This window comes from Oculina patagonica, chromosome 1 (genome assembly GCF_052425735.1).
Source record: "Oculina patagonica isolate OP01 chromosome 1, crgOcupat, whole genome shotgun sequence".
NCBI classification, from domain to species: Eukaryota; Metazoa; Cnidaria; class Anthozoa; order Scleractinia; family Oculinidae; genus Oculina; species Oculina patagonica.
In genome coordinates, this window is record NC_135758.1 from 46133041 (window position 1) to 46155044 (window position 22004).

The 22004-nt window shown below is 37.3% G+C and overlaps 2 protein-coding genes across 3 annotated transcripts in view; both read right to left on the reverse strand.

Annotated features, from left to right (window-relative positions):
* LOC144633741 (uncharacterized) overlaps positions 1-22004 on the reverse strand; it is a 101967-nt gene that overhangs the window by 28579 nt on the left and 51384 nt on the right. Inside the window, exons 17-18 of one of the 2 annotated variants that reach the window (XM_078492604.1) lie at positions 13065-13445; positions 11550-12109 (exon numbers count right to left, since the gene is read on the reverse strand). In XM_078492604.1, coding sequence (XP_078348730.1) covers positions 11853-12109; positions 13065-13445 — 638 coding nt within the window. In that variant the 3' untranslated portion in view covers positions 11550-11852. Of the gene's footprint in view, positions 1-11549; positions 12110-13064; positions 13446-22004 lie in introns of those variants that run through there. The other variant, XM_078492611.1, reaches the window with a different exon arrangement.
* Positions 5735-7702, reverse strand: LOC144646684 (angiopoietin-related protein 7-like). The gene is made up of 3 exons (XM_078506395.1): positions 7456-7702; positions 6729-7109; positions 5735-6010 (listed from the first exon to the last, which is right to left on the reverse strand). Exons 1-3 carry the CDS (start codon positions 7700-7702, stop codon positions 5754-5756), a joined length of 885 nt encoding a protein of 294 aa, XP_078362521.1. The 3' UTR covers positions 5735-5753.

The window sequence follows — 22004 nt, forward strand, 5'->3', positions numbered from 1 at the left end:
TTGGATATTGGGTTATGATTTATGACAAAACTGTCACACGAGTCACGTTTGTGTCTCTATTGACATGAGATTGTTTTGAAAATTTATCTTTTATGAATTTCTAATTTTATGTCTACAATCATCAAACAAATACAAAATTTCTTAACCGACAGATCTAGACTGAGTTTAGTGATAGATCGTCGGGATCACCGACTTCAATCAATTGCTCTTCGACATCCCCAAACGACTAAGGCTTACCAGATCTATATTTCGAACACAGTTAACACAGATCATGGGATATTTCACAAGACCCATGTTTATGTTACAAAGCAGTCACAGGGTATATTGTCTGACCCGCATTTCTCAACGACAAACAATATATTCAATACTGTTGCAGTCGAATTTCGCATTAACTATTTTGTCCATATGAATATCATACAGAATATAAAGAGAGATCCAATTTTGCCGAAGTCAAATTTAACCATATATTTCTAACATTTCATTATACGGCGAAGCATCTTTCCATTTTGTTGCAGTCAAATTTATTTTCGCCTTGTGAATTAAGCACGTCGATGTTGTAGAACAGTCATATTTGAACGAACATGTACAAAACATCCGGTTAATGAAAGCCACATTTTACCGTATGTTGAAGGCGAAAATTTGTAAGCCACATTTATATTCCTCCAAACGACGCATCGTACATTCTGTACCAAACACTCCTTGTACAGTTTTGAATTCGCCTTTAATTACATTTTGCGTAAAACTTTGCGATTCACTTGGATACATGGAAAACAAAGAAAACGTAGAATAAATAAACTAGAACTCGAAACTTAACTATAGAACGAAATACAAAAATTGAACAAGAATCGAGAAAATACAAGGAAAAACTATTACTTACAAGATCTGTACGGCAACTCCGGATAAACGAAAACTAATTTACAACCGAAGCATACGAGATTTTATACTGATTTGAAAACAAACAATAGCGCTAATGAAGTTACGAAAATTAACAATAAACGATTACATAATACTACGCCGAGAAACTAACTTGCAGAGAAATACATAATAATAAGCTACGCTTAACAAAGAAACCAAAAAACCGAACAAAATACTGACGAGAATTAAAAACTAATTACAACGCAAAAACGCAAACACGAAAAAATTGAACGCCCGTGGCTACATATTCGGTTAGTGTTGCCCATTTGTTGTTGGAGACTTATCACTTTTCGAAGCATCATGGATCGGAGTCATGTTTTTCTCCGTACGACGTACCTTACATATGTTCGACATTCTTAATTTTACTGACATTTTTGACGCTACAAAGCTTTCCTTCGATCTTGTTGAAGTCATTTTAGATTGTACACAGCAAGTAAGTTATTTTTTAACTTCTTGTAGTCAAGTTAGATTCAATATTGACATTGTGCGATAGGCGCTTGTCACGAGTGAACTGTGTGGGCGCAAAGAGATTGGGCACAGTCCTGACTCAATCCCTTTGCGCTTAAACGCCGAACGCCTGCGCAAGAAACAAGCGGTCCGCAATGGGTACATATTTTAAGGTTTTCTATTGAATTCAGTTATTTAATTGTTACATTACATATTATGAGGCCTGTGCTGAGGTATGGAATAGAACCCTCTTGTTGAAGTTCTAAGAAATGGTTGAAGAGAAATTGAAAGGTTAATGTTCCCAGCTCAAAAAATTAAAAGAAGACTTCTCCAACAGTCTTTGCATTTAAATATATTGTCATCATCAAAGTACCTTGGTAGCTGCAAAGTATTCATTTCGCATGTAGACTACATGTTACGTAGACTATTTATACGAGAGATTCTGCTGGCATTTTTGTGTTAGCTGTAATGTTAATACTTTAAATTCCGAATATCGCTGCAAGGTTTGAAATGACTTATTTCTGACACCACATCTTGTAAAGCCTGTACCGAGGTATGGAATAGAGCCTTCATGTTCAAATTATGGTTGAAGAGAAATTGAAAGGCAAATTTTTCCAGCTCAAACAATTAAAAGAAAAACGGCTTCTCCAACAGCTTTCGTGACTAGTAAAACTTGCTCGACGTTTAAATATGTTGTCAACATCAAAGTACCTCGGTAGCTGCAAATAATTCATTTCCCATCTAAACTACATGTTGTATATATACGAGAGATTCTGTTAGTTTTTTTGTGTTAGCTGTAACGTTAATGCTTTACATTCCGATGGATAGGAAATGCGTTGTTCCTAACTATAAACTGAACAATTTCGCCTTTAATCGCCAAAGAGAGTTGAATTGAATCAGTGATCGTATCCCAAGCTCAACATGTGACCCTTTTTACGTTGGTTTGTGACATTACTTGTAATTGTAAGAATTAGGTCATGGTTAATATAAAAATATCTCAAAGCTGACGATTTTCTTTATTCTCCTCACCTGTCTGCTTGACAATTTATTGATTTGTAAGGAGAACATAGTTGTTGATCACACTTGGGCATAAAAAAGGCAGCCTCGAGCCATGAGGCCCATACTTCCGGAGCATATCCCGGTTTCTGTTGCACTAAGCGGCTAGGAATATTTCTACTCCTTATGAATGGGATGCTAGTCTATCAAAGGGACCCTCCCCAGCATTATTTCGCCGGTACCCATTTATACACCTGGGTGGAGAGGCGCAATATGACCCCGGCCAGGGCTCAAACCCCGAACGCTCTCTCCGGAGTCCGGTGCGCTAACCATTAGGCCACCGCGCCTCCCAACACTTGTGAATAAAATGGCAAAAAAAAAAAATAAAAAAAAGGAATAGCCTTAGCTTGGAACCATTTCTTTTACCATTGTTCTTAATTCCGATTAAGAACGATGTGCACTGGCCTACAAAAGGATAAACGGAACTTTACCAGAATACATGAGCACATCTTTGAGGAAAAACTCTGACGTCCATTCGAGAACTACTAGAAATTGTAATTTAAATTTATTATGCCCCCCTCACAGAAACACCTCGGAGGGAGGACGCACCTTCGCCGTCAGAACTATTAAAGATTGGAACAGTTTACCCCGGTCTTTAAAAACAGAGAAGTCCGTTAAATCGTTTAAGGCTAAATTATGTAATACTATTTTTAACTCTCAGAAAACTAATGGAATTTTTTAATTATTATTATTATTATTATTTTTTTTAATTTACCGTTATTATTCGAAGTATGTTTGTATTGTAACTCCAGTTTTATTATTTGTAACCATTTTTAATAGTAACTTAATTAAGTATTTTATTGTAAATAATATCGTATTTTAGCATTTTATTGTAAATAATATATTTTTAGCATTCTAATTATTTTAAGCTGAGGGCCCCAAGTTTATCAGTAACTTACGTTACTGTCACGGGTCACCCTCATTAAATAAAGTCTTTCATTCATTCATTCATTCATTCCACAAATAATAAACTTGCAAATTCAATATTTTATTTTCAGTTTTCAGGAGTTGAGAAATCTGCCATTAGTTTATAAAGAAACCTATGTGGAGATCAACAAAATGTTTTACGGAATTTTTTTGCTTTTCGGAAAAGTTAAGTGAAATGAGGAATCAACAGTTAGAAGTAACTTAGAAACTGAGTAGCACACAGCTAACAAAATCAATACAATTAAGTTTGACATCTTAGACTATTGTCAATATCCTGTTTAGGTTGCCCAAAATTAAATTAAGTATATGAAACTACTTTTTATGACAATTGAGTTACCTTACGGATGTCGGCTCTGAATCGTTTTTAATGGTACAATACCAGATGAACTAAAAAAGTTACAATAGTCGTTAGTTTGAGCAAATATTTAAGAAGGACTTTAAATAAAAACCGCGCTTGCGCTGGCAGAAAATTGAAAAATCAAATTCCTTCATTATTTTGCTCATTAATAGCTTTTAGGTAGATAAGAAACCTGATGTATTTTGTTCCCCCCAGAAGTCTTCTAATTTCGAGAAAAAAACCAAAGTCAGTTTTCGTGATCGGAGCCTCAAAGTGACACAATTTTCAACCCGAAATTCGCTATCGTTAACTCTCGTCGCGTTCACAAACAAAGCCACATTGAAAACTTTGGATGCTTTCTATCAACAGAGAAACTCTTTTCCATTCGCTAAAATATAATTTCAGGGCTTAAGCAAAACTCTTCGAACTGAAATAATTAAAAAGATGGGGAATACTTTTCACGATACTAGAAAGTCGAATTAAACGGCAGTTTTCAACGGAATTATTTATTATGTGGTATAACTCCAAATTTCCTCAATTGTCGTTTAAACACACATGTAAATGTTTATCTAAGACATACCTGAGAATTTGCTTGGGTTGTTGAAGGCAGCATATTTATCAATGCATCGTAGTCCCACAAAATGTTGTGATATCGATCAAAATAGCCTAACTTACAGCTAAACATTTCTTGGCTCCAAAATGCAACAAAGCAACTGTTAAGCGCGAAATTCCTTTTGCATCTTCATCCTTAGCAATTGTCCTTTATCGTGGTTCTTTTCTCTTGACGAAAGTGTGTACAGAACGCCAGAAAGCTCAATTTGCTTCCTCAAACTGCGTTGTCGGTGCTGGAGAATTGTTTTGCGTTATTTTAACTCCGTGACATTCTCGACCCCAGAGCTCTTACTGCGCAGACTCACTTACGTCACAATATCGTGTTTCATGTCACGTGTATTATGTCACGTAAGTCACAAATCTAATCTTGTAGCAAAATGGCGAAGAGGTTTTGCGATCAAAATGGACCTTAATTGACCCAGGTTGGCTTTTTTATCTCACTCTTTCGTTGAAAAGGGAATTTTGCAATGGAACATTCGGCAAGAAGAAGGAAAGACGAGCATTTGGGGTTAAAACATTCATTATCGTGGCGTTTGGCAATTAGAAGTATTTACACAGTTTACGGTCATGCTGTGAAAATTTGCCGAAGTTTGATGCCCTCTAAGTGAGAATGTTTCCAATAACCCGAGCCAATTCTCAGGTATGTTTAATAAGAATATCTGTATGCATGTTTGAGCGAGAATTGAAAAAATTTAATGCTATACCACATGCTAAATACTGCCGTTGAAAATTACTATTTCATTCAAATTTTTGTTATCGTAAAAAGCATTCCTCGTCAGTTCATTTTTTTCAGTTGGAAGAGTTGCGATAAAGCCCTGAAATTATATTCTAGCGAAAGAAAAAGAGTTTTTATGTAGATAGGAAGTGACCAAATTTCTCTGCGCGGTTTTGTAAGCGAACGCGAGGAGTGTTCATAATAGCTAATTTCGGGTTTAAAAGTTAGGAAATTTGTGACTTCGACCACCGAAATCGATTTTCTTTGTTTTCTCAAAATTAGAAGACCTCTAGGGGAAACAAACTACATCAGGTTTCTTATCTACCTTAAAGCTAATAATGAGCAAAAAACGAAGAAAAATCGATTATCCAATTTCTGCCAGGAAATCAAATTCTTGCTCGACCGTTCGTAAAAGTCACTCTTAACTATTTTTTTTTTCAGTTGGGTTACTTAACGGATGTCGGCTCTGAATCATTTTTGATGGTATTTGTATCTATCAAGATGAACTAAAAAGTTACAATAGTCGTTAATTTGAGCTAGCAAATATATTTCGCATCTAAACTGTAAAAAAAATTCAAAGAACTTTAGAGGTTTCCGAAATATCTTCCTGTGTAAAATTATCCCGTTTATCTATTTTAGACATCTCACTCTCAAACCTTTAACAGATGTGAAGTTGCTAGTTTATAAGTAGTTAAAAAAGGTGATTATTTCATTTCTTTCAAGCGTAACATTCTACAACGAATCTTAGAAGTCCTTTGGACGAATCTTCATCTCGGACTTTTTGACAGATTCAGTGTTATTCTTCCAGTGGTGCCACCACATTCCTTTAGCATCGTCCTTACCATTGAGGTACAAACCATTGAGGTTTGAGTGAGCGCAATCTTTGTACCACCAGGAGCCTTTACGATGCAAGGCACAGCTGCCGGATGACTCATCATTATCGCGATCTTTGGTTGAAAATTGTGCCCCGCGATGATAAGGAAGAGAATCACCAGCAGTGCCTTAAAAAGAAAAAAAAAAAAACAGCCACACTATTTTTCTGAACACTGTAGGGATTCAAAAGAGAAGAACAATTTATTAGTTCCCACAATAACTGCAATGAGCAAACCTCTGGAAACTTTGAATTGCATTGAAGCCCAGAATGTATCTTCAGACTTCTTTGGAACCGTGTGCTTGAATTTGCAAACACTGCGATGATCCATTTTTAATTGCTTTTTACTCTTTCCAGATTTTTTACATATGCATTTTTATGTCACTTGCTACGCTTAAAGTCGCGACAATGAAAAGGGTAAGTGCTACTTTAGTATTTTTTGGGTTATTTCTGGTAAATTCTTGTCGGTTGCTTTTTATCATAAAATAGCCATAGCATCATCCCTGAGGAGATTTATTAGTTCATTAAGGTATATCATGATAGTTGTGTCTGCTAAAACTAAAAGGTCAATTGCATTGATAGCTTAACCGACTTGACTCTCTTCTCTTGATAATTGAACACTCGGGTAGCCTTGTATTCGTTGTACTCATTTTCAACTTTTTGGAAAGCGAAAAAAAATAAAGTTTTTCGTTAGTTAACACACAAAAGAGGCTTTATTTAAGTTTTCCCTTGAGAAAGATAATTGCTGAGATAAAATGATAAACATTTATTCCAATAAAATGCAATCTAATTTGCAGATCCCGTTAAAATTTTCAAAATTAAATCGAATTTAACAGAAGGAGGCTCACCTGAATAACTTCCCAAACTCAGCTGGTATTTTGCCCTCTCACTTGTCACAGAAAACGAGCTATACTCTGCAAATGCTGTTTTACCATGGATGTCTTCCAAGTCAACGCGAAGCTTGTTACTGCTGCTTACAGTCAGGCGATGGATCTTGTCGAGACCGAGCCAAAATTCGCCGTTCAGATTGCCGAAGCCTCGTTTGTAGTCATCCCAAGCTCGGAAGAAATCTACAGAGCCATCCCGTCTCTTCTGAAACACCGTCCATCCTCCACCGGCTGTTTTCTGATCACAGAAGACTTCAAATTCTCCCAAACCATCAGGATTGATTTTGTACACTCCACTGATCTTGTCACGGGACTGGTAAACGTCGGCACAGTTCTTGTGAACTGCAAATTGAACGTTATACTCATCATTTCACTCCATTTTGTTCCCTCTTAAGTCAGAATGTCTTCTGTAAGAATATACCTTAACGATCATTCAGTGGTTGTTTTAAAAATTTGCGATCAAAACAACTGAATGGCTTGCATGCAAAAAATGAAACATATTTTACTTACTTAAGCAGGCTCGGAAGCTTGCATACAAGTTTGATTTACTCGATCAACGTTCAGTATAAAAAAAGAGTTTTACATTTCGAACGCAAGAAAACGCTACTTAAAATGACACAGTTTAACAACAGCATCTCACGCGACAGAAAATTGAAGCATTAAAGTTTCAAAACATTTTGTTACAAACCTTGTTCACCCGGGCCACCAGTCTGGTTTTCCTTCATTTCCCCGATTACTTGTTTTATTTCAGCCAGCTGTTGCTTGACGTCAGAGAGAATGCTTTCGATCTTCTTGCAGTTTGGTCCGGCGAAGAAGCTGTTGTAGGTATTGACATTACACAGCGAAGCTTTCGCCACTGGCTTTGTTGGAATATTCGAGCAGTCGGCAAGAGCTGCTACGAAATAACCCAACAGAAGAGCTTGGAAGAAATACATCTCTAGAAATCGCGGACCTCCGAGTCCGCGAATAGTATGTCCTGCGATACATTGACTGTAGAAGCGAACGCAAGGATTACAAAGAAAATGTATGGAGAATGAAATGTTTTATTAAATATTTCTTGACAAATTAACAAATGTAAAAATGTGCAAGCGGAACACAATAGACTGGTGTATTAAGAACCACATTGGTCAGTGGTATATTAACGCGCATGCTCAGATAGTAGGAATCGGCGAGTGTCTAAAATCTGTTTGTAGCCTGCGTAGCAGGCGTCGAAAGGGGAGGGAGGGGAAGTTGGGAAGAGAGTTAGAGGGAAACTCTAATCTGTTTCATATAGACTCTTGGTTTTAGGCCATCGTAACTTGATTAAAAATATAACACAAACAGCGGTGATAAACATTATGAAAAATCGCATTTTTATAAACTTGACGTTTCGTATGCTAAGCTGCATACATTTTGAAAAGTATGACCGTTAAAATTTTGGCAACTATTACTACCATCCTCTTCCCCAGGGCCACGCGTAATTTTTAAATGACATGACGTAGTGGCCCTGGTAACGGTAAAAAATATGATTTTTTTGATTGGCTGATAAAAACTGCATGCGTAATTAGGTAAAAAACGAAACGCTTCTACGCAATTTTAGTTATACTTCCGGTCATCGAAACAATTGAAGATGAAGCGGGCAAGTTTGAAAATGTTACCGGAAAAAGACCGAATAACACTGGGAGTTTGTTGGAATAACGTATTCACGAAGCAGACCTTTGTTTATGAACGAATGACAAATACATCACTTGCAAGGTGTGACTCGGTTGTACTTTTTATTGCATTAAAAATATTGCAAACATTTGCACTATCAACTTAGCTTATACAAGATATACACACTAAATGAAGTTCATGAATTACATGAAGATTTTGAAATTTAATGTGATATCGCGGCTTTTTTGTTCTGAATTTTCTGCAATACCTCCGCATGGCCATAAATACATTTCACAGTATCATCAACCGTCGGAATGTTATCGGCTGATGATATCCTCGACTCCATGTTTAAACACTATAACAGCGCGACTATAACTCCAATTCCTCTGAATTCTAACTTTGCCTTCAGATAATATTGCGTGTAGAGACGACACAACATGAACACATCTATCAGCCATGCAATTCAATGTGTTCCAAACGAATCGAATTGTGTAAGTTATCAACGACTTGAATTGCCAAAACCAGCGGGCAAAACACAAGGACAGTCGTTCTACTTAACGACTACAGCAGGCAGGGCGGCTTCCTGTTCCATTTCTTGTTTCTTGATGTCCTCCGACAGTTGTAGCAAGGATTGCTGTACAGCTCTTCCAACGCCAAACTCAAATCTCGTATCTTCTTTCAAAATTCGTTTTCTTCTCGTGTTAGTCAGCCCCAGCCTTCCCCTTTCTTTTACTGAGCAGACGCAGACGAACATTTATGCAGTGGGCATGCGCTACCGGATGTCGTGGATTTTACGACATCCGGTAGTCAGTGTTACCAGAGCCCTTCGTTTCGCCGACCACGTGACCAAAAGAAACGGAGGCTCTGGGAACGAGAATGCTATTACTACTAATCTGTTTGTTACTTTATGCTAAAAAACCATCATTTCATTGTTTATATTCACTTCCGTTAACAGAACCCGATAGCACAGTGGACGTTTGTTTTCAAACAATGTAAGTTTCAACAGATCAGACGTAAAACGCTTGTTTCTTTCTTTATAATTTTTGAACTTACTCGCTCAGTGAATTTTATTTTTCTCTCCCGGGCAGACCTGTACACAAAGACGCTGATGAAAACGTAAGTTGTGGCGTTGAACATTGTTAAATTATGTTGCTTTCGTTCATTTACATTGGGATAACTGGAAATTCTGTACACTTAATTCACTTGACATCCGATATTTGCATACAGTTTTTGATTGTGATGCTTTTTCTTGCTAAAGGGAAACGGCGAAAATGTCTCAAATCCACAGATGCTATGGCAAGACATGTACTGACTTGCAGTTATAAAATAAAAATTTTTGTGTTGCTCTTAAGCACCTTTCCTATAAACTGAAATATTTGCTTACAATTTATTACTTACCATAACCTGTGGGCCGCGGGCCGCGGGCCGAGAGGTGGGCCGCGAACCGCCAGGCCGCGGGCCGTGGGCCGCCGGGCCGCGGGCCTCAATCCACGCCACTTTTCTTGGGACACTCGTCGTTTTTGGCACTTCGGAAGAGGAAAAAAATCAATAATTACCCCCCCCCCCCGCCCCATTACAATGTTGTGTTCCTTGAAAAACCAATGCCTACCGTTGCTGTCTGTTTTGCAACATTGGTTTCGGGGGAAGGGGTTCTCCATTTCTGAGAAATCGTGACGAAATGTCACGTTATACTTGCTGAAATGGGTGTCCCAAGTCTTTATGGCGCGGATTGTCTGGATGGTCAGTGCATACACCTCAAAAATAGTTGCATTAGGCCGATCAAAATGAAACTTGGCCTAAGTATTTATCTTAAGTACCTAAACCAATGAGCGGAAATAGAAGGTCATGTGACCACCTTGTGACGTAGACGGACAAAAACTTAATCGTCACATGGACGAGCCTGTTCTGCAGTCAAATGCCTTATTTTTATAGAATTAAACATTCTTATTCATCTGAATTCGTTACCAAACTTTAGACGGTCATTTGGGTCGAAATTTAACAGTTTTATGCTTTTCTTCGCCCTACTGTGATTTTGGGTTAAAAATACAATGGTATTTGTACATTTTTGGTGTGAAATTCTGAGATGGTGTCACGCTTCACCAATGGTTCACCATTGGAAATGACGTCACTATGACGTCAGCATTGCAGTTATCTGTCATTTTGATAGCAGCATTCAACTCAGCGTCCAAAATTACCTAGTATACAATCCTTTGGCCCTACGTTGAGCCTTATGTTGACGAATTATAGACGGTTCACCATGGTGAACCTCTTATTAATTAAAGAAAATTAATTATTTTCCTTTTATAATAATGGTTCACCATGGTGAACCATTAATGTTTCGGCGTAAAAAGGACTACGATAGGGCAACAAAGATGGTATTCTAGGTAATTTCATGCGCCGAGTCCAATGCTACTGTCAAAACGATCGACAACTGCAATCCTGACGTCATTATGACGTCATTTTCAATGGTGAACCACATGATTCACCATGGTGAAGCGATATTTAGCTTTTCAAATGAGCTTTAAACTTGTTGTAAAAGTGAAAATTGGTACAGGAGAACATTTATAACATTTAAAGACACTCGCTACTAACAGTTGCCACGTTATTTTAGACAAGTTCTTGTTCCCTGCATATTAAACGTTTTACATTTTCTCTTAACCTTATTTTTCTCTTTTTTGATTTTCATTAGATCGAGATCTCGTTAAAAATAACACTGCGATAAAATCTCCTAGATCTCACATGTAGGATCAAGCATGGCTTTTCCTAATTTCACTTTCACTGTAAAGCTGGAATATAACCTGATCGTTAAAAAAATGGGAACGTAGCTTATTTATGGGAGCTAAAAATGGAAAACTCAGAGAAACATTTCCCAGTTATTTATTTTTACTTACACCACAAGCTCGCTTACTTACAACTGTTATCTTGAAACCATTTTTCGCCATCTTATTCGCTTATTTAGTAGAGGACGGTACAAGGATTGAAAAACTGAAAGTGATTTATCGGTTATTAGTTTATCGCATGCTTGCGATAAACTTAGTTTATCGCATGCTTGCCTTCTGAGAAAATTATAAAGTGATTATCACTTTCAAATAGTTACCCCGAACTTAAGCAAAAAATTAATGATAAATTTAATGACCTATCTTGGTAAATGCCTTTATTTTTATAGATTGCTACAGAAACTCACGGTGAACCAAACTGTGTTTACAAAATCCATGCGCTTACACTGTGGTAACTTTTACAGAAGCTTGATCTCTCGAAGTTCTTACCGATTACGTCGCTTTCTCGCGCACGCCTTGAAATTGTGAAAAACTGCGAATTCGAGTAATTTCTGGTTTAATTTAAAACGGCGCCAAGTAAACTAAAGCAAAAGCACCCTTACTTGACTTATTTTGCTGGGTTTAGATATTTCACTCCAGTGTGACATGTATTGCACGACACTGAATCTTCAAATTCTCAGAGGTCCTTCGGACGAATCTTCATCTCGGACCTCTTGACAGACTCACAGTTTTTCTTCCAGTGGTGCCAGCACATTCCACGGGTATCGTCCTTTCCACTGAGGTACAAACCATTGAGGTTTGGGTCATGGCAGCTTTTGTACCACCAGGCGCCTTTATAACGCGAGGCACAGTTGGATGACCACTGGTCATTATCGCGATCTTTGGTGGAAAATGCAAAGCCACGATGCTTACCTAGAGAATCGCCAGCAGTTCCTGCGAAAAAAAGCGAAAACTGACTAAATGTATGCCAATTAGGTAAAACACATTTGAGTAAAAATGGTAAAGAACTGAAGGGGACAAGAGCCACACCGAGATATTGATAGAAATGGAAGGTAACCGACGCGCTCAAAAACTTTTCTAACTAACGTTGAAAGGAAAAGGGGCACGGAATCAAAGTTTGTACTGCGAGTTGCTTTTAATTGAAAAGTAAGGGCTATTGACTTCAAAAATCTGGTGCATGAATGTTCAATGCAGATTATATCAAGGCAATGCACTTAAATTAAGTTTTTTTATCTTTTATCTTTTAATGCGTCAATTTTAAATCAACTTTGTTTTACGAGGGTTGCACGTAGCAGTCTTCGACTGACAAACCTGTGGCCCTCGGATTCCCGATCGAATTGGAATTTAGAAGTGTTGGTTTTTGTGGAGGGAGGAAAACCGGAGAACCCGGAGAAAAACCCTCGGAGCAAGGACGAGAAACAACAACAAACTCAACCCACATATGGTACCTGGCCGGAATCGAACCCGGACCACATTGGTGGGAAGCGAGCGCCCTCACCACTGCGCCATCCCTGCGCCCTGAATTTTCGTCGTTCTGTGTAACCTTTAATTAATTATGGCCACAGTTAAACTCCATAAAAATTTGGAAGCGAGAAACATTGACATTCATGAAAAATGTAAAATTTGTTTGAAATATACAGGCCTCTGGATTTCCGTTTATCGGATTTTCAGCAACCGTAGCGCCTGGGAATTTGAAGAAAATTATGTATTGAAAAGGTGCCATTGTTGATTTGCCAAACAAAATTTGTAGTAAATTCTATCAGAAGATAACACAAATATAAAATAAAAAATGTCACTGGCCAGCAAAAATCTGTCACGGGAAAATTTAACATATTTTCTAGTTGCCAATTTCATTAAGGAAATCAGAAGAAATCCACGGAAAGCTTACCTGAATAACTTCCCAAATTCAGCTGGTATTTCGCCCTCTCACTTGTCACAGAAAATGAGCTGTACTCTGCAAATGCTGTTTTACCATGGATGTCTTCCAAGTCAACGCGAAGCTTGTCACTGCCGCTTACAGTCAGGCGGTGAATTTTGTCGAGTCCGAGCCAAAACTCGCCGTTCAGATTGCCGAAGCCTCGTTTGTAGTCATCCCAAGCTCGAAAGAAATCTACAGAGCCATCCCGTCTCTTCTGAAACACCGTCCATCCTCCACCGGCTGTTTTCTGATCACAGAAGACTTCAAACTCTCCCAAACCATCAGGATCGATTTTGTACACTCCACTGATCTTGTCACCGGACTGGTAAACTTCGGCACAGTTCTTGTAAACTGAAAATTATGCATACCTGTCTTAGAACAGTTATAACAACAGAATGTCAGTCGACAAGGAATTATAGAAGTTTTAGGAAGCTTTAGTACAAACCTTTTTTTCCCGGACCGTAAGTTTGATTTTCTTTACATTTCCCGATTTCCTGTTTCAATTCAGCCAGCTGTTGCTTCACTTCAGAAATCATGTTTTCTATTTTCTTGCAGTTTGGTCCGGCAAAGAAGCTGTTGTAATTGTGGTTGTTATTGACATTACACTGGGAGAATTTCGGTGTCGTTGGCTTCCTCGTAGTCGACAGAAGTAGGTTTGCATGCGTCGCTACAAAATAACTCAACAGGACAGCTCGAAAGAAATACTTCATTGCGGATCGATGTTTGTAAGTATTCGTCAGTATAGAGCACCAACAGGCCACGAACAGCGAATGACTCCACAAAACTTCAAAAGCCATTTATATGATATGTTGTTTGAGCTTGCGCATTCAAAATTCTATTTTAGGAGCACGTTTATCGCCAATCAAATATCATCTCCACATTTCCAATTAACGTGTCGAACATCACGAACAGCTGATGAATTCCCGTTAATACGAATAAGTATATTTTATTAGCTTTTGTAATGCTTTTAAGAAAACCAAGCTCTTTTTATTTTCGCATCATGGAATACCCTTACCAAACACAACACTAATTTTAATCTGTTTTTAAACTGTTTTTGGAAACTAATGTTGAACTCTTTTTGTAAAACAGATAGTTTTTGACTATTTTAAATGGTGTTTTAAGCTGTTTACAACAGTATTAAAACGTATTTTGAACTGATTGTGTTTTTTGGGATAATGGAGAAAAGAAGTCGATAAAAGTAATTTTAGGCGGAAATAATATAGCCATCGAAAGGTTGAAGAGAAAGTTTTTTTTTTTCAGTCTCTTTGATACATTTTGATTTGCAGCGATCGCAATATCAGCTACGTAAACGCAAATGTGACAGCCTTTATTGTGGAGCCAAAGAGTGCCGTTCCACGAAGTTTTTACTATGGAAACGAAAATAATTCAAGACAGAAATCTAAGTTAAAGAAATAAAATGTGTGACGTTTAGTATGCGCAAAAACTTGTGCAAGATTACTAGATGGTAGTTTAGCTAGTGCCTTAAATGAATAAATGAGTAACTTTATTTGGACACTCTAAATTGATCAGCAGAGCTGTTAGACCTCCCTAGAGCTATAACTAATTATATTATGAATAACAATAAAACTTTTAAGACACTAAAACAGTTTATAGTATTTTTTCGAACTTTGAATCAAGATAATTTTCGCGTGTTTAATCCCATTTTAGAATATCTCCGCAATTCCAAATTGCGTGCAGAACGTCACAAACTGCTTTCGTGATGTTTAGAACTCGTTTATTTTACCAGCTTTAAAAATGCTTTTAAGAAAACCAAAGGCTTTGTTTTTCGTGCACGGAATAGGAAAAAAGCATCAATCATTGACTAAAAAAACATTATATAATGTTGTGATGTTGAGACAGCCCATGCTTTTGTTTTCGTATTTGCCAAAAATTCGCTTTGACGCTTCAACGTGCACGAAAGGTTTTCGTAGCTGATGGGATCAGTCAGAACATATCACAAAGACTGAAAACAGCCTAATTTTGATCCCATATTTTTTAAGGGTGTCATCCGTTATAAAGACACTTTACATAACAACTGATGTTTTCGTGATATTAGTATACAAGTATTTTATCAGCTTTATAAATACTTTTAAGTGGAATAGGAAAAAGGTGCCAGTTGATGGCTCAGAAGCAAACAGTGATGTGGAGAGGAAACCCATACCCCATATTATTAAAGACAATAGCCAATAATACTTGCATCGATATTTTGCACAGTTTTTCTTTCATGCATACTAAAACTTCAAATAGTTTCTCTTAACCTAAACTTTTCTATCTCTTTATTTATCATCATTCTTATTAGACATTTCGTCGCAAATAACGCTGCGATAAAACCTCCTAGATTTCACATATAAGTATTTCGAATGGCATTTTCAAACGTTCACTTTCTGTATATAGCTGACATTTTACACGATCGCTATAAATCTGAAGGTACGTATTTTCTTGTCGGCACGGGGTGTAAAATAACCTTCCTTTCATTCTACCAACAACTTTATTTGTCGTGAAAAAATACTCCAATGATGTGCTTTCTCAAATGTATATATATATTTATACCACGCCATAGAAAATACAGCCAATCAAAATACAGGAAAGCCGTTGTATATTCGACGGTATTCAACCCAACCTTCCCATCGTGCGCTGCGATCTTATTCTCGATGAAATTTAGTAAGCGTATTTTATATGGCATGGTATAAAATAGTTACACAACACTTTCTCGTGGTATACTATGGAATATCCCACTTGTCACTTGTATTTTCTTCGTATACACACTCGCCTAAAGGCTCGTGTGTATACCGAGAAAATACAAGTGACTCGTGGGATATTCCATAGTATACCACTCGAAAACGTTGCATAACTAGTATATATCAAGGTTTCCAACATCGCTACAAGAATAAGCTGAAATATGCCTGCTAGTAAAAAATTATGCTCAAGTCGAGAAATAAAGAAGATGAATTTTTAATGCCTTTTTGATTAAAACGGTCGTTTGTGGTCATCGGAGGGTACATCCACATACAACTATTGTACCGAAACGGGAGCGCCGTGCTGTTGGTTAATTGTACTTCGTCGTCGCTGTGTCATGAATAACATGAATATTTTGGCCCATTTGTAGAGTCACATTTTGTTCCAACATCTTTTATAATACACTGATAGCGGCGATCTTTTGCAGTTGTAATTTCCTTATGGGAGACCACTTCACTTTTTCGGTATTTATCTCAGACATTTTTCTTCAAGTTTGACACAAAATAAACCTTGTACCGTCGACAACATAGCTTGGCGAGCAGGGGTGGCAAGGAGAAGAGCAATGGGTAGATGCTAGGGCTCATATAAAATAAAACGTAGACCATACTCTCAAAAATAAAGATATATGCATGTACAAGTTCAGAGGAGTGTCTATTGCTCTGTGGTAATAAATCCCTATCATTTCTTTCTTTTGTTTACCTCACCTATCAGGAGCGAAACCAAGTCCAACCGCGCTCGGAACTGGTGCCGCGGATTGTTTCATAAAATTACGTGAAAGAAAATAATCTTATCTGATCGCACATAGTAGCAAGGTAACAAAAACGACAAGCAAATCCTGGTTAACAAATAATCCTGTAGAAGTAGGTCGTATGATAACAAGTATAAGTTGCTTTTTGCTCTTTTGTCACGTTCTTTATCTACCGGCTTTCAGTGATTTGATCCATACCCTAGGACCATAACACGTTCTGAATTTTCATTTAGAATCGCACTGCAGAGTCGATAAAAGCTTTATATAAATGCATGTTCTCCCTTCGCTTCGGACAGGAGTTGGATTTGTCCTTTTTTAGCTTGAAATCCTTTCATTCCAAAATTCGACATATAAATATAAATTCTCTTTACTCTGGATTGCAAACATGTTCTAATATCAGTTATGAGGATTCATTTTTAGAAGTACATTAAGACAATCTCTCACAATAAACAATTTTTGTTAATTCTTCTCAGCACTGGTCTCCATGACGATGAGAAATTGGGTAGTCGTCACATTTGAGAAAATCGTTAAAAACCAGTAAGAAAGAAGAAAGTCTGACAGAACATTTTCCCAGTTATTTATTTTGTACCCCAAGCTTTTCTACACATATTCCCCTGGCACAGTGTTTATTTTTTTAATCTAATATATTCGTTCTTACAACAGAGGCCGTAACATATATTTAAACGAACGTTTGAGTGATCTTTGAGTGATCCTTTCGTTCTTAAGAAAAGAAACGAAATAATTATCACAAAACAAGTGTAACAAAATTTTAACTCGGAATGTGAAAGAGAAAAAATAATTTATGTGATTTAAGAACGTTTGCTCCCTTCATGTAGCTTGCATTAAACGTCAACAGCAAACTAAAAAGTGAACTATATTTTTTTATACTGCTGCCCGATAAACAAGTTATATATTTATTTATTTATTTTTCACAGAAAACTTTTTTGTAAACTCAGTACAATTGAAACCCTTCTACTAAGAGAGCTGTGACGATAGCGAGTGGAAGGAAAACGTTTTCAATCCAAAATGTTAATAGTAACTTTCAGAACGGATATTGTTTGGTTGTTTTAAAATAACAGTGCCAAGGAAACTGCAAAGCACCTTTACGTATAAATATGCTACTCGGTCGTAACATGGAGTAGGCGACAGCTAGCAACCTTAGAAGTCCTTTGGACGAATCTTCATCTCGGACCTCTTGACAGACTCACTGTTATTCTTCCAGTGTAACCAGCGCATTCCTCGGTCATCGTTCTTCCCATTGAGGTACAAACCATTGAGGTTTACATGATGGCACTTATTGTACCACCAGCCGCCTTTATACACCAAGGCACAGTGGCGTGATGAGTCGACGTCATTATCGCGATCTTTGGTGGAAAATGCCGAGCCACGGTGATAAGCAAGAGAATCACCAGCAGTACCTAGCAAACGAAAACAATTAACTTTGTGTGAGCAAGTTTATTTTTGTTTATCTGTTTGTACAGGCCGAGAGACAAAATTTTTCGAAACAAACTTGGGTGGCTTTTCTTCCAAAATAGGTAGATTTGCTGAAAAAACGAAGGAAATATGACGTTTCGATACCGCAATTACGGCAAATGTAGTATATTTTCCGCCTGAAAATTTCATTTACAGAAACTCAAACGTAACCTTCACAAAAGTACCGGCTAACCTGAATAACTTCCCAAATTCATCTGATATTTCGCTCTCTCACTTGCCACAGAAAATGAGCTGTACTCTGCAAATGCTGTTTTACCATGGATGTCTTCCAAGTCAACGCGAAGCTTGTTACTGCTGCTTACAGTCAGGCGGTGGATCTTGTCGAGTCCGAGCCAGAACTCGCCATTCAGATTGCCGAAGCCTCGTTTGTAGTCATCCCAAGCTCGGAAGAAATCTACCGAGCCATCCCTTCTCTTCTGAAATACCGTCTATCCCCCGCCGGCTGTTTTCTGATCACAGATGACTTCAAATTCTCCCAAACCATCAGGATCGATTTTGTACACTCCACTGATCATGTCACCGGACTGGTAAACCTCAGCACAGTTCTTGTAAACTGAAATTGTATAATACAGTTAAGAAGTTATCTCTCTTGATCTTGAATTCTTTGCTTCCCCTCGTCAATGCCAAATTTTGCCCTCTCTGCATTCGCTTGAAAGATAGCATACAGGTTTTTTTGATCTATCGATTTTATTTTAAGTAAATGCAAGCAACGGAGCAACTGAACACCGATCGCGAGACAGAGGTCTCACCGGAAAAGTAAAAATAAATATTAAATATCATAAATTGGTTGAAATTAATCGATGCTGAAGAAAAACTTAAAATTAATAGAACGTAGATACACATATCACAAGTTAACAGTTTTTTGTTACAAACCTTTTTCACCCGGGCCGCCAGTTTGGTTTCCCTTCATTTCCCTGATTTCTTGTTTTATTTCGGCCAGCTCTTGTTTTATTTCAGAAAACATGTTTTCGATTTTCTTAGAGTTTGATCCAGCGATGAAGTAATTGTTCTTGATAGTACACTGGGAATCTCCGGTGGGTGGCTTTGTCGGCAGATTTGAGTTTGCAAGCGCTGCTGTGAAATAACCCAACAGAAGAGCTTGGAAGAGATATTTCATCATGGATCGATTTCTGGAACCTCCTTGTTAAAGAGTATCGACAGCTACAGGCAGTAAATGATTCTAGAAGACAAAAAAGCAGTTAATAGATCTGATCTTTGAGATTTCAAACAAGACTTTATGCGTGTCAAATTCTATTTTAGGAGCGCGCTCATCACCAATCAAATATCTCCACATTTCCAATTTGCGTGCCCAATGTCACTTACAGCTTCCGAGGCCTTGATGTTTAGAATTCGTATATTTTACCAGCTTTAAAAATACTTTTAAGTTAATCAAAACCTCCGACTATTGTTTACGGAACAGAAAGAAAAAAGCATCAGTAATTGATTGAAAAAGCCCATTAATGCAGTTGAGACACACTTTAATTGCCCATAAGGCGACTAAACAGACACCTTCCGTCATTAACAGCCGATGAGTTCGTGATGCTCAGGATTGGTATTTTTTTATCAGCTTTCTTAATTATTTAAAGCAAATTAAAGTCTTTAAATTAAATATATTATTACACAACAGTAAAAAGGGTCCTTTGATGACCGACATAATGTATTCGAGCCACAACAAAACCCAGAAGTTTCCTAAATGAGATCGTAATACAAGTCGTAATGTTCGGAATTCGTTTATTTTAAATCCAAAGATGCTTAGTACCGACGTACCGCGTAACATATACCATTCAAAAAGGGTTTAACTTGATTTGTTAAAAATAAACAATTATGCAGGCTACATTAACCAAAAAACGACAAAACGCATTTACTAACGGAGTTATGGACACCTTACGTGACTCACAGCTAATGACTTTGTGATGTTTATAGTTTGTATATTTTATCAGCTTTGTAAATGCTTTTAAGAAAACCGAAACCTTTGACTAACGTATTCGTGGACGAATTAAAGAAGACCAGCAATCAGTCGAAATTATGCAAGAACATAAGGGCGCTTTCTAATCAGACACCTTGTTATTCTGCATAGGTTTTTGTTCCAAAGGAAACATACTTATATTAACGTATTTTTCTCCTAAATATTCTCAATTTTCCGAAAAGTTATTGTGAAAGCAACGCTTTGTCGCTTCGATTAAAACAGCCAGACTTCACATAGAAGTTTTTTAATTACGTAGCTGACATTAATCGTGATCGCTGTAAATCAGAACGTATCATACCTTTGTATATTCACCTTTTTGCTATATCATGAAAAATATCAGTTAATAAACATTACTACATGGAAGCGAAAACTAATTAGTTAATCGGAATATTTAGCAATTATTCACCTAAGTGGCGGATATCCACCCCTTTTCACAAACATTTTTAGTGTTTATCAAACTAATGAAATAGCCGGCTTTTAAATTTATAGTTTTATTCTTAAAAGAATTATCAAAAAAACAAAAAAATCTTTTCAAAAGGGGTTTCGACCGAAAAAAATCGCGAGAAAAGTCACATGGTAACATCAAACAATCGACCAAAAAATATTTGTTTTGAGTGTTGAATGGATTTATGAAAGTGAAAGTTCTTTTCTATTCGTTTTATTTCGTCATGGCTTACAAGGTTTGCCGTTCCTGTTGCCCGGGCAATGGAGTGAAAATTGCAGATCTGAAATCTGCCGCTAGAATCTGAGCCTTGAACAAGATGCGGGGACGATCGTAAGTTTCAAAGAAAAAAAATCGAATGCTTGGCTGAACCTGAACTTCTTTTGATTTCCTGGAGAAAGAAGAAGAGCTAGAGGTTTTGGAAACCAAGAAACATTTGACATCGATAAGGCGACCAGAATAATTTTAAACATAACTGGAGACGGAGATTAGTTTAGAGGAAATTTTCAAAATCGTATTCCTCTAATTTGTAATTTTTCGCCCACAGCTAAAAGCGTATATAAACAAGAGAGGATAAAGGCTTTATCCTCTTTTATATAAAGTAGTGTTTCCCGTTATATCGAAAAAATAGTGTAAATAGAAACTTTGGTCAATCATTGCAGTACCTTTCGGGAGAAATATAGACATCGACAGAATAAATGTTTATCACTCTCTGTATTACGTTTTGTTATAGCGGTCACCTTTAGGGGTGTCGAATGGCCATGGTAAATGCGAGATTTTGCGAGACGGCGAGACTGTTATCTTTTCTGCGAGTCCGAGACCTTTTTAGCCTTGCAAAAGAAATCGAGACTCCGCGAAGGCGTCAAAGAAAAATTCGAGACGACGAGACCCCTGAAATTTGGCTAAAATTTTGCGAGACAAGCATTTTTTGAAGGACCATTCCCCACCCCTACTTTTAATGGCAGCTACGTAAACTTAAATGTGAACTGAAACCTAGTAGCTTAAATTGCAGCTTTAAATCGTAATTTTTTAAGAAATTTTTGCTATCGAGATAAAAATAATTCAAGGGAAAATGAGTTTTAACCGTGTAACTATTTAGTATGCACGGAATAACTACTTACATTCAAGGTATCCATATTTTTGTTTTGAATTCTTTGGAACTCACGATCGTCTGCGGAATTAACCTGCGATCAGGCGTTACTGCGGAATCCGTGTTCAACTATGAAGGCTCAGTTTTTAGCGGCCGTTCCAAAACTGCAATTCTCTCGCTCCAATCTGAAATTAATTTCAGGGCCAGTAGTAAATGGAAAACCTGTTAACCGTGCATATTAACTAAAATGTTCAAAGTCGACGTACACTGTAGATATTACGAGTGACGATGACATACGTTGCTGTCGAAACATGTCTCCATAAGTAAAAAGCGTTGTCCTTTTTCCTTTGTAAACCACCATGAAAATGAATCTACTTAAGGAATCTTCGTCCAAGAAATCGAACAGAACTGACAAATTCCCTCTGAAATCGACA